This window comes from Tiliqua scincoides, chromosome 1 (assembly GCF_035046505.1).
Source record: "Tiliqua scincoides isolate rTilSci1 chromosome 1, rTilSci1.hap2, whole genome shotgun sequence".
Taxonomy (NCBI): domain Eukaryota; kingdom Metazoa; phylum Chordata; class Lepidosauria; order Squamata; family Scincidae; genus Tiliqua; species Tiliqua scincoides.
Window position 1 is genome coordinate 19701622 of NC_089821.1, and position 12529 is coordinate 19714150.

The following is a 12529-nucleotide window of genomic DNA, read 5'->3' on the forward strand; positions in this document are numbered from 1 at the left end:
AACCTACTGGCAACATCAAAGGAAGATGAGAGCAAGTTTAGTTTAGTTATACTAGGCAATTAGGTAGAATAGTGTATGCCTGTTTCCTCTTAGTGTGTGCCTGTTACAAGGAGTGTGTGTCTTTTTTATTTTTTAAGGGAATGGCGACAATCCAGGAAAGGGTCTGGGTCAGGCCTCTGCCCTCCCTCTCCAAGTCATGACCACAACCCTGCTGTGACAGACCCCAAAGATTTTGTTCTATTCGATGCTGAAGTTCTTAATGCCAAAATAGGAGGAGTAGTGACTGAAATACTAATCCATCAAGGTTTTTTTGGGTTGTTATGCCTTACTTTTTACACCACCACAACAAATGGTGTGCTTAACAGGAGGTTGTGTGTGTGTGTGTGTGTGTGTGTGTGTGTGTGTGTGTGTGTGTGCGCGCGCGCGCACGCGCACTATTTTCTTTTAGCACTTAATTAGGCATCAATGGGCTAAGACTCTAACCTTTGGAGCCAAGTGCCAGGAACCCTGGACCCCTGCAAGTCATGCCCTCCAACCTGGAAATACTTATCCTTTATCTAAGATACACAAGAGACTGATAGAGCTCACTGGTTAGGAAAAGGCATTCTGCAGAGATGCAAAGAGACCCCTTTTAATTTTCATACATTCCAAAGCTGAAACTGTTTACTGAAATCATGGACTGGAAGCGAAGCTTAGGCTGCAATACTATGCATACTTTTCTGAGTAAGCCCCACTGAAGGCAGTGGGACTTACTTCTGAGTAGAGAAGCATAGGATTGTGCTCTTCAACTCAGTCTGAGATTTAAAAATCCACATGGGTTTGCTGGAGGCATCCTCTTCCCAGGTATCCTTGAATCAACTCCAGGATAGCAAACATCAGTAGTTGCTGTGCTAAGATGGTCACTTGAAGAGATCTATAGTGAAATGGGCTTATGAAAGAAGGGCAGTGGTGTAGCTAGAGGAGCTGCAAAGCACTTTTTCAGGGAGCCTCACTGCAGTGTGCAAGCGGCCCCTCCCCTTCAGAGCCAGGCGTTCACTTTCATTTTGCTTCCACCAACCAGAATGGCTCTGAAGGGGAGGGGGAGGGACCACTTGCACACCCCCTCTAGCTACACCACTGCAGATGGGACAGTTGACCAAGAACTGATGGAGTGGTGGCAGAAGGAATAAAGCTACTTACTGAAAGGGTTAACTCCTTGTCTTTTTCCATGGGGGAAACTGCCAATGCTTCCTGCAGAAAGAAAAACAAACAAAACACAAACCCCAAACATGTTCCCATGTCCAATTAATTTCAAGTATTGAGACTATAGACTTAAGGAAAGTAGAGAGAGATGAGTCTGCTGGGGGAATAATGGAAGGCCTACTGCTGGGAAGTAAAACAGAATGTAAAAATTTGCATCCTCTCAGGCCAAGATATTTTGGTTTTGACAACTTAGACCAGTTTCTGCATTTTCAAGAAATATTTGCTCAACAACAAAGTAAACTGAAGAAAAATAAGCTTCCTCAAACAAAACTGTCGTGATTTTGTCAAACAAAATCACCAGAGTGGATAATTCCATAGTGCAATGCATTACTGGAAGTCTTTCGGAATGCCAGTTTCAAGACAGCCTCTTGCATTACTGAGATCTGAGAAGTCAGTCAGCTTGCTGAAGGATTGGGAGAATCTGGACGTAACACTCCCCATTCTAGTGGCAAAATGTACATGCATCTCCCAGTATCTGCACAGGATATATTCCTGCACCTATGCTCACCCTAGCGGATGCTGGAAACCACAGACAAGGGGGAACACCATCTCCACAGCTCCCCCCCCCATGCCTAGGGTTGCCAGATACAAAGTGGGACAGAGTGCCTATACCTTTAACCCTTGTAGAGTAGATGGAATTTTAGAAGGTGCAGCTCAAATGGAAGGCTTTAAAAAGCTGTACCTGTAAATTCACTCTTATTTACAATGGTTACAGGCACTCTGTCTCACTCTGTGTCCGGTAAGGCTGCCCATATGCCATTACCTTTCTTTCTCTTCAATACAATTAAGCGAAATGTCTCTTGCTTTAACCCAGTGGTCTCCAAACTAGCCTTTGCTTCTGGTCTCCTTGGCTTTCATGTAATCAATATTGGATTGATTAGTCTCCAAACTGAAGACTGCTGTGCAACAAAAACTCCCTTCCCGTCCCGAGCAGCTCTTTCTATTCGCTACTCTGCTGCTTCATTCTTCATTCTGCTTCATTCATTATCTGCTGCTTCATTCATTCACGTAGACACAGGGATGCTCTGGGCAGTCGTGTATAGGGTCCAGACATCCTGGTGCAAAGCATGCTGGAACGTCAGGCCATAGACGCAACTGGCCAGAGCATCGCTATGCCCACATGGCTGAAGAACAGAGCAGCAGAGCAGCGGAACGGTAAGAGCTACTCACAGAGGAGAGGGGTTAGGGTGAATGTGGCATCTGGTCCACTGCCAGGGTTTGGTGAGCCCTGCTTTAAGCAAACAGCAGGCAGTCTCTTGCACTTACTGTATGTCTCTTGCTTTAACAGACAAGCAAGCAAGCACGGTGGCGTAGCTGGAGGGGGGGTGGAGCACTCAGCCTGGCAGGGAAGTGGGCAAGCGACCCCTCCCTTCGGAGCCATTCTGGGCGGGGGGGGCAAAACAGAGCCATACAGTTCCATATTCCCCCCCCCCACCGGGAATGGCTCTGAAGAGAGAGGCAGCTCGCCCACCTCCCTGCCAGGCCGAGTGATCCGACCCCCTCCAGCTATGCCACCGAGCAGGCAGACACTACACCAGAGATCAAACATTAACAGGAATCAGGAAGTTAATGTTCAACTCTTCCTTCTAGCCTGCTTGCTTGTCTGTTAAAGCAAGAGACACACAGTAATTTCAAAAGGCTGCCTGTCTGCTTGTTGGTTAAAGAAAGAGACATTTAGCACGACTGTAAAAAAGAGAAACAAAGATAATGGGAGCAGGGAGTGCAGGAACCACAGATCTGCAGATACAGGGGGATATTTGTATTCTCCTGGAGTCAAGGATAACTCTTTGTATTGTATAGGTAGAAATTGGGCACATTTGGGGACTTCTCTTTTCATGTTTCATATGGTCCACTTTCTTTTCTGCAGCCTGACACCACCCACAGAAACCACCAGAGGGTGCCAATCAGAACAGCTTGCCATCACAGCTTCTGGTCTTTGCTTCTGGTTTCCTTGGCTTTCGCTGCCATAATCAATATTGGAGGAACCACCAGTTCAGTTCCTCTCAATTACAAGTCTTAAAGGGCCACACCACAGGCAATGTAGAAGAGCTGTGACTAGATCCCTGAAGAGTTCTTTTCCTCCCTGTTATTTTAAATGCAAGACATAAGCAGAGGGCACTGAATTTAATCAGAGCAGAAGTGTTGGGAGGGCAGTGGAAGAATGCTTTATATCCTGTGCCACTATGCCATTTCCCCCATGCCTCCTTCCCCCAGCTGTTAGCACCACAGCGAAAGAGAAAAGGCACAGATGTGGAAAGACCGTCTTTACATTGAATGTACAGTCACTTCTTCAGTGAGGTGAAGGTGGTTGAAACCACCAACAGAAGTTACCCACCTCCTTCTTTCCCAACACCCAAGCAACCCTTCAGCTCTTGCAGTGAGATGGACTTGTCCTTATTGAGGTCACAGTAGTCGGTGAAGCGCCGGGCACATTTCTTGGGCTTGGCTTTCTTCTTCACGTAACGCTTGAAGGGCTTCATCTCTCTCTTGTTGATGTCATTGCTGCTATTGTTGTCCAGCTGACTGAAGTACCAGTGTACCACCCGCTCCTCCAATGTGTGGCTGGGATCTGGCTCGGAAAACCTTGAAACAGGGCAATATATATAAATATAAAATACTCCACATGGTTAAAAAACCACACAAACTTCTGATTGATTAATATCTTCTTTATAATCAACTCTAGATGCCTGGTTCTATACATTTGATCTTTTGGAAATAGTCTTAGGGCAATACCAGGCAGTCTCTTCTGCTTTCAGCTAGAAGCAGTCGTTTGCAAATGGTCAAGGCTGTTCCTAGGTCAGGGGTGCTCAAACCCCGGCCCGGGGGCCACTTGTGGCCCTCGAGGCCTCTCAATGTGGCCCTCAGGGAGCCCCCAGTCTCCAATGAGCCTCTGGCCCTCCAGAGATTTGTTGGAGCCCACACTGGCCCAACACAACTGCTCTCAGCGTGAGGGCGACTGTTTGACCTTTCACATGAGCTGTGGGATGAGGGCTCCCTTCACTGCTTGCTGTTTCATGTCTATGATGCAGTAGTGGCAGCAAAGGAAAGGCCAGCCTTGCTTTGTGCAAGGCCTTTTAATATATTCATTTATGTAAATGTATGTAAATTTATTCACATTTTAAATGTAAATTAATTCCTTTTTTCCCCTGGCCCCTGACAGAATGTCAGAGAGACGGTTTGGCCCTCCTGCCCAAAACTTTGGACACCCCTGTCTAGTTGATACTTGATGCAAATTTGGATTGCTTGGTGCCCCTTCAGATTCTAGTAACTTTGTTGAACCATACAGTTTCAGGTGGGGCCTCTTTATTTGGCATCTAAGAATTTGCCCCACCACGAACGCCAAACCCTGGATTGCCCACTCTGCAGTCCTCCCAGACGTGACCAGAACCTTATTCCAGTTGTGTCTAGGAGGTTTTCTGAGCTTTGGAGATACCATGCGCCACCTTGTGCGGCCCCTCTGAGGCTCAGAATGAAACCCAGAGCGGTTTTCGGATGTCATCTGAAAACTGCTCCTGGTGACTTTCCAAGCTATGGGAAGGCTGCGCGAGGTGGTGCATGGCCTCTCTGTGGCTCAGAATGGCTCCGGTTGCATTCAGAGCAAAGGTGGGCTCTGAAAACCACAGATTTCATTATATGGGGGGGGGGGAGGGCCAGGTATGGAACACCCAGGATAAAGAGGCTCCATCTGTATTTCAAAGGAGTTGAAAAAAAGAACTTTAAGTTTTGTAGACTTGCAAAATGCTGTGAATGGGTATTCACTCTCTTATATTGGACATGTGTTTGCATATGTCTAAATCAAGTCATTTTAATGTGGGCTGTGCTATCAAACATCCGCAAAGACTTTCTTCAACCCACATCTAATCCCATTGTCCTTAGGGCACAAAACAAAGCACCTGCTTGGCTGGCACAAGTCCCTTATGCCGGATCCCAGACGTGTTCCCAGATAGCCTGGGCCAGACCTGGGTTGCTCGAATTTGTGCCACCAGTTGGGGCTGCTACAGTGGGGTATACCTGGGATAAGGGGAATTTTTTCCCCCCTTGCCCCGGGTTGGCCTACACTCAGCCCCAAACTTGTGCTAGATACAGCGCAGGCCTCTTGGCCTGCCTGTTCCAGAACAAGTTAGGATTGCGCAGCTAAAGATTTCTAAACATGAAAATTTGTATCCCATGAAACGTACAATTCTTTGTGAGAAGTTCTTTTGGCATTCAGGTTGTGTTTGGGCGATTCAGTGGGTCTTCAGCTGCGAGTTCAGGACTTGTGATGGGACAAATCCATGGATACAGAGGACCCACCTGTAATGTCCTTTTCCTCATTTTCTTGATCATTGTTCCACTATACCTACATTTGGTTTGAGGTGGTTTAATTCCTTTTCTGGATTTTTAATATAGTTATTGTTTGACTTTTTCCTGTATGGTTGACAGGTACTGCATTGAGTTGTTACATCTGATTACTCTCACAAATGCATGGTGGTTTTTGATGTCTAATAAGAACCCAAGGGCTCAGTATTTATCCCAGGTAGCTCCCCTCTGTGGCCTGGGATGGTGGCAATGAATTGAAACTATCAGATTCTGCCCCCCCCCACACTGCATTTAGCTGCTGATTTCCCCTTTGATAAATGCTATTGATTTGATAAAGGGGAAGTGGGGTGCAGGAAGGAGTGCATGAGTACTAACCACTAAAAACTACTCCTCTCGCTTTCAACCCGCTTTCTTCTGCTAAAATCCCTGAAAAGTGCTGAATAGGTAGAATTAGGCTTTTGAACTGCATTGCCACATAGGGAGTTAGCTAGGCTGGGGCTGCCCAGTTTGATGAAGGCACCAAGTTACCTGATTGGAGGAGTGGAATTATTCAATTCTGACTGATAACAGCATTTCAACAAAGGACAAAAACTGCTGTGGGAGGATGTGCAGCAGCTTTTCAGACTGAATTTCACAGGAACTTTTGAAGAGTTAGAAGTGTTCAAGAAAAATGGGCAAAAATTGGAGCAGGGAGGGAAACTCATTCATCACTCACATTCTCTTTACCTTACCACTCTTTCCTCCATCAGAGATAACACAGGGTGCCAGTTTGGATGCTATCGCTAACCTGGGACCTGCCCCATGGATTGACAAGTGCACTCCCATGGTTAGAGAGATTTAAGAACAAAGTGGGGGAAGTGAAGAGAGGGACCAGAATGGGACACGCCATGAGCCACGTATCAGTAACCATGTGGGTGGGGCCCATTCCGGTTTAGGGATATTGTCCAAACTGGCCCACAGTCAGCCACTAGGTTATTATTTCCTTATATGGCACCATCCTTCACTAACACCAGCCACATGAAAGACTTCTGAACTGCAAGCCTTGCACAAAAAGTACAGTAAAGTCATCCGGGGAGAGTCAGAGAGAGAGAGAGAAAGCACAATGAAAACCAACACACACTACAGAAACAAAACACCCAATAAATTAAAGAATCGCACAGGACATCTCAAGGGCCTACTTTCCTTTGACCACATCAGAACTGAACCAGCAGCCTCTTTAATGTGGCACAAAGAAAAAACGGCTCACGGAATGAATGAGTAATATATATATATAGATACACACACACACACACGAGGAAAGAGCATCATCTCTATCCTGCTCTCCTCAACTTTCCCACCCCAGTGAAACTAACCAACAAAAAAAAAAGTTGTTTATGTCATCATTTTGGAATGAAAAAAGAGTTGGCAGAAGCCAGTCTGTTGTCTTTCACTTTGTAAGATGGTATTGCATATGTACAGACCGGGGTGGGGGGGGGGGGATCTGGCCTGTGGGCTATTAAAGTGCTGACCTGGGAACCATGAATTATGGGTCTCATTTGCAATAGTCTCCACATTGTAAGGTCCTGGACAGAACATGGTCCAACTCTGAGTCACTTTGTACACACCCATTAAATCAAGAAACCAACAACTTGCGAGGAGCCCATCAGCAGAGTCAACAGAACGACTGACCATTAGACCAAAGGCCAAACTAGGAAGGACATCAGCAGAGCAGACCTGTCCCTTTAAATGGGGGACTGTCTCAGCTGTGGGGTAAGAGTCCCATTTTCAAACCAAAGGGAATGACAGGGGGCATGAAAGGGATGTTGGCGACTTACTTCCCTGCACTCTGTCATTCAACTTGCCTCTGATACTATCAGTCAGGGAGCCCAGTGGGAAGAAAAACACCTGAGGAAAGGGGATGTAAGGCGTTAAGTGACAGATATGAAAAAAGGTTAAGCACCTCTCCCCATGTTATCTGTTTTGCTTGCAAAACTGAATTCCCCCAGCTGACTCCCACTTTCTATGTGACTGGGGCATAGCCACATTTAAAGAAAACAACCTCTTGCTATCATATGTAGTTGGGTCCTATTTTATAAAATGGGACCCATTGATAAACAGATATTCCTTCCCCTTTTCTCACCCTGGGCTAACTAAGAGGTTCCCCGTACACATAGAAAACCAAGAAGTGCATTGACCACAGTTCAAAAGATGGAGCCTATTCCATCATCGTCGACAGGGGAACCAGTGGCTTTGCTCACAATTGTGGGGGAATTAAGAATTTGGGTAGCCTGCTCAGCTTCGGGAGCAAAGCTTCAGAGCACAATAAACTTTGATGAGATATGAGTGGGATCAAGGGGGGAAAAGGATCTGGACGCTTTTGTAACTGTAGGCAGAGAAGAATATGAATTGTGTAGGTCAGGCAGGGCCCTCCCCCCCAATATGTTCTGATTTCCTTATCCAGGTTTTTTAAACATTAAAAGAGGGAAAACTTTCCTTTTAAAAATATATGAAGATAATTCCCTTCGCGTGGATATGCAATTGCATAGTTACAGGGCTGCATCTGTAATTTTAGATAATGCTGCTCTGATTCTTCTGGCCATTTGTTTAATCACAACAATTCCAGTTGAATTTTTCTTTTAACGTATCAATTGATTCAGTACAGCCTGCTCTTGTGAGATAATTTCTGTGAACTGCACTGAATGTTCAGAAGAACAATGCAAGACTTAAATCTTATCACAACCATCTTCATGCTACCTGGTAAAAAGGCTGCCTGCATAATAAATAAATAAATAAATAAATAAATAAATAAATAAATAAATAAATAAATAATGAAGCTGAATATAAATTAGTGCTTCTTTCAAATGAACTCCACTGAAATGTGAGGTGTGGTAGCTACAAATTGCCCCACAAAATTTCAAAGGACAGCAAAGTCAACACCTGAGGGGAAATATAAATAATTAGAATTAAAACTTATATTTGTGAAGTTACTCCTTGGACTGACATTTTTTAGTTCTGCTATAAAGATGGAAAACAACCACTCATGATGCAAGGCAAGAGACGAAGGTTGTAGAGGATGTTCAAACAGAACAGTCATTAACCTCACTAAGAAACAACACCTACATTAATCAGCATCACATGTAATGCTGTTAAAAAGCTTCCTACGCAACTAGCATTTTGGGTTCCCAAATCCAAGTATGAGACACACTGCTTTGCACAAGAGTTGAGTCCAGTTTCATAGCTGGCGTGGGGGAGTCACAGGATCCCAGGTGGCACTCTTCCAGGGGTTGCCATGCCATCCCTGCTGTGGCCACTGGGGTCCTACCCCCCTCGCTCGCCCCTGTGCCCCCACCAAATGCAACGGGAGTGATGCTCTGGTCATGTCCAGAGGGTGTTCTGAGGCCCAGGGAGGCTGTGTGTGGCCTACCTGGGCCTCAGAAGTCCTTCTTAGGGAGTCTTTAGAATGTCACTTCTAGTTTCCCCCGAAAACCTATGGGGCGTTCGAAGGCCTCCCAAAGGCCTCAGAACACCTCCAAATGGAACTGGAGCGCAGCTTAGGTGGCATTCGGATGGGGGCATAGGGGCGAGCAAGGAGTGGCCCTGGAAAGTGTGCCCCAGGTCAGGACTCCTTCCAGCTATGCTGCTGATTGAGCGAACCTTACACAGAAAAGTTTGTATCCAGCAAACAAACTAGAATCTAGAGAGGAAAGACACCCTTCCTCCCAATCTTAAACACCATGTCTCTTTAGTGAAAAAGAAAAAGCCATGGAGAGAGAGAGAGAGAGAGAGACCGACCACAATCCTTCTACAGGAGTCTTGAGTACCTCCAGTCAAAAGGCAGTCAGACAACAGGGCTGGGCACTACCTCTGCCTGGACTTTGGAGACTACCACTCCAAATTGACAGCACTGGGCTAAGAAGACCAATGATATGACACACTAAAAGGCACTTTTGTACACTCATAGTTGATGGTACTTGCAAGGATAACCACATCACAATCTGACCCTATTTTTCTTACCTTTCCAAAAACCTGATCTATAAGAACTGTGCTACTTAGAAAAAACAAACAACTTATCTCCAGCTACAAAACTGGGACAGTTTTCACCTGCACACACTGCTGCAATGGCATGTCACATGCTACGCAGCTTAGCTAGAAACGTATTCAAGATAATGGAAACCAACACTAGCAATTTGTTCTATACATAGTTCCCATATACTTGCATGAATGCTTGGCAGGGCAGGGGGAAGAAAAAAGAGAAAGAACCTGTCATTGGATAGAAATTTTCCCAAAGTGGTTTTCTACAAACTCTTATCAGGAAAGATGAGAACAAACAAGTGGCAGGAATTTTGATTAAGGAAGATGACAAGGGAAAGAAGCAGAACTTAGTTCATAAGGATCCCCTACCTGAATTAAGGTGCTATTGGCATCCTACCTCACCTGACCTTGAATATGTTACCTGCAAGAAGCTACCATTCGTGTCAATGGAACTTGACATCCATGCAATATGTCTGCAGTTGGATGGTGTTAGGGACTGTTAGGGAAATGAATTAATTGGTTTGGAATGAAAGTACTTTCAGTCATTCGTGGTTGCTTGTAGTTCTTACTGATTAGGCAAATTGGTGTAATGAAACCTGAACTCTTATAGGAATGGCATGGACATGCAGTAAAAGGTTCAACTAGCTAGTTATTATCTACATTTCACTCTTCACTTTTGTTTCATTATTAATTTCACTCTCAGCTGTCCTTTGGTTCCAAAGTTAATTACCATTGTTGGAACAAATGGAGGGTTACGCTAAAGAAACTGCAATAAGATCCTGTATTTATTTGCTCAGTTTGCCTTATTCTAAACCAGGGATGCTCAAACGTTTTGGCAGGAGGGCCACATCATCTCTCTGACACTGTGTTGGGGGCTGGGAAAAAAGTGAATTAATTTATATTTCAAATTTGAATATATTTACATAAATGAATACATTAAAGATGTAACTTATATGAATGAATTCTACTGAGTATATTTATAATACAAATATTTCTTGGTAGAGACACATCTTAGCAAGGCAGGGACACATGAGGAAAAATATTGCTAGGCAGAAACTCATCCCAAGGCAGAAACACATGAGGAAAAGATTTTCACCAACCCCCCCCCCCCCCAGTACTTTACAAAAATACACAGAACCAAGTATTTCAGAACCAACAGAGTTCCACCATTTGTGGATTGCAGGAGGCAAACACTTACCCAAAGACAGCAAAACACAGAATAAGGATCTCACAAGTAGCAGAGAGAAAAGGGAGGGGGGCATTTCTGACTTGCAGGACCCACTCACTTAGCCACACACACAGGAGTAAGTTAGCAGGAATAAGGATCTCACAAGCTTCTCCTTCCCACTCAGCACTGCCCTCACCCACCAAAGCAAGCCAAGCCAAGCCAGCATGTCACACCCTTCATAAACAGACTGGTGCTACTCCCTCCCACTCAGCAACCCCCAACGTGCAGCCTCAGCCGTGGCCTCCCCGACACGCGGTGTGTTTGCCGGATGGGCGGGGTTTCTGCAGAACTCTCAGGCAAGAGCAGGAGAGCTCTGCAGAGCCAGGCATCCCCTCGCTGCTGCTGTGACAAGCAGTCGAGTCCCGCCTGCAAGGGCTCCGGCAAGTCTCCAGAGGGCCAAGTGCCCGTTGGAGATAGGGGACTCCCTGGGGGCTGGATTGGGGGTCCCCGCAGGCCACAAATGGCCCACGGGCCAGGGTTTGGGCAGCTCTGTTCTAAGCAAAAGAACCCAGAGTTGAACTTCAGAATAGGATGGGTCCAGACAAAATAAACTTTCGTGACTCATTGATACAGCTGATTTTCAAATAAGGTAAAAGGTAAAATTTTCAAATATTCTTCTGTTAAAGCTTTGGTATTGAAATTTCGGTCAAACTAAATACAGCCACCTAACAGTTCACCCGAAATTCTCTACGTCGCATATTTTCAGGAGCAACTGTTAGCTTCTGCCGTGACACTATCAGTCTTTTAGCAGCAGCTATATTTCATGTTAAAACATCTGAAAGGATGCAATATGGAAGCCTGCGACTTTCTTAGACCTGTAGGATGCTACAGATGGAAATGCAGGAAGGGAAAAAGCATGAAATTCATGCAAAAGTTTTCACAGTTTATTGAATGTGCACCTGTTTCGCTGCATGTATATATGCACTGGGAAGCCATGAGTGGCAGTGGCTTTCCAAGGTATCTACACGTAATGTTTATAACAGTGAAATGATCATGTGCAACACACATGTCAACTTTTTCCTTGCACCAAGGTGTTTTCCATCCAGGAAGCATGTAATCACCAATGAGGACTTAATGGGAACCTATGTAACTTTGCCAATTGAGGGGGGAGAAAATCAAAGAGTGGCTTTGTATTACAGCAAGAGACAGAGCCTCAGGTGTTCATGATGAGCCAACAGCGTCTCTTTTAGAATGTTTAAAGAGCATGTGGTAAAACATGTGGTAAACACAGCCTTGGGATTTACAGCTGGCCAAAGCATTTGCCTATATATATTTACCACATACTTTCTGAGATGTCAAATGCCTTTCAAACATTACAGAGAAGTGGTGAATCTGTGGTGGAGATGCAATGAGATCCATCTATCCTATAACTTGTAAAGTGGCCCTAAATGACCCAAGTGATTTTTAAGACAATGGCTTCCATTCTTTTTTCCCGTCATTTTTAGGTGCACACACTTTGGTGAATGGACATGTTAAATGAGGCACACATATGTTCACATCAGAGCTGCTCTAAATATTAGATCATGGCTAAGGACAAGTGGATAGCTGAGAATCTTCTGAATAGGACAGGTGTTTTGCCTCACCCGGGAAGAGTTGCTTAAAAAGTTCTTCTCCCATTCCTGTTTTGTTTGTCTGCTGACAAACTGGCTCTTAAAGGCACCTAAATGTTGTGAAGCAAGTGTGATAGTGAAAGCTTCAGACCAAAAGAGTCTTCTTACACACAGCAATACGCAGAAATCTGCCAGTTGA

General features: G+C 45.0%; 1 protein-coding gene across 1 annotated transcript in view; it reads right to left on the reverse strand.

The window, feature by feature from the left end:
• SMOC1 (SPARC related modular calcium binding 1) overlaps nucleotides 1-12529 on the reverse strand; it is a 103093-nt gene that overhangs the window by 1256 nt on the left and 89308 nt on the right. The window contains exons 11-12 of the mRNA XM_066625480.1: nucleotides 3578-3825; nucleotides 1180-1230 (exon numbers count right to left, since the gene is read on the reverse strand). Of these exons, the coding sequence (XP_066481577.1) occupies nucleotides 1180-1230; nucleotides 3578-3825 (299 nt within the window). The remainder of the gene's footprint in view (nucleotides 1-1179; nucleotides 1231-3577; nucleotides 3826-12529) is intronic.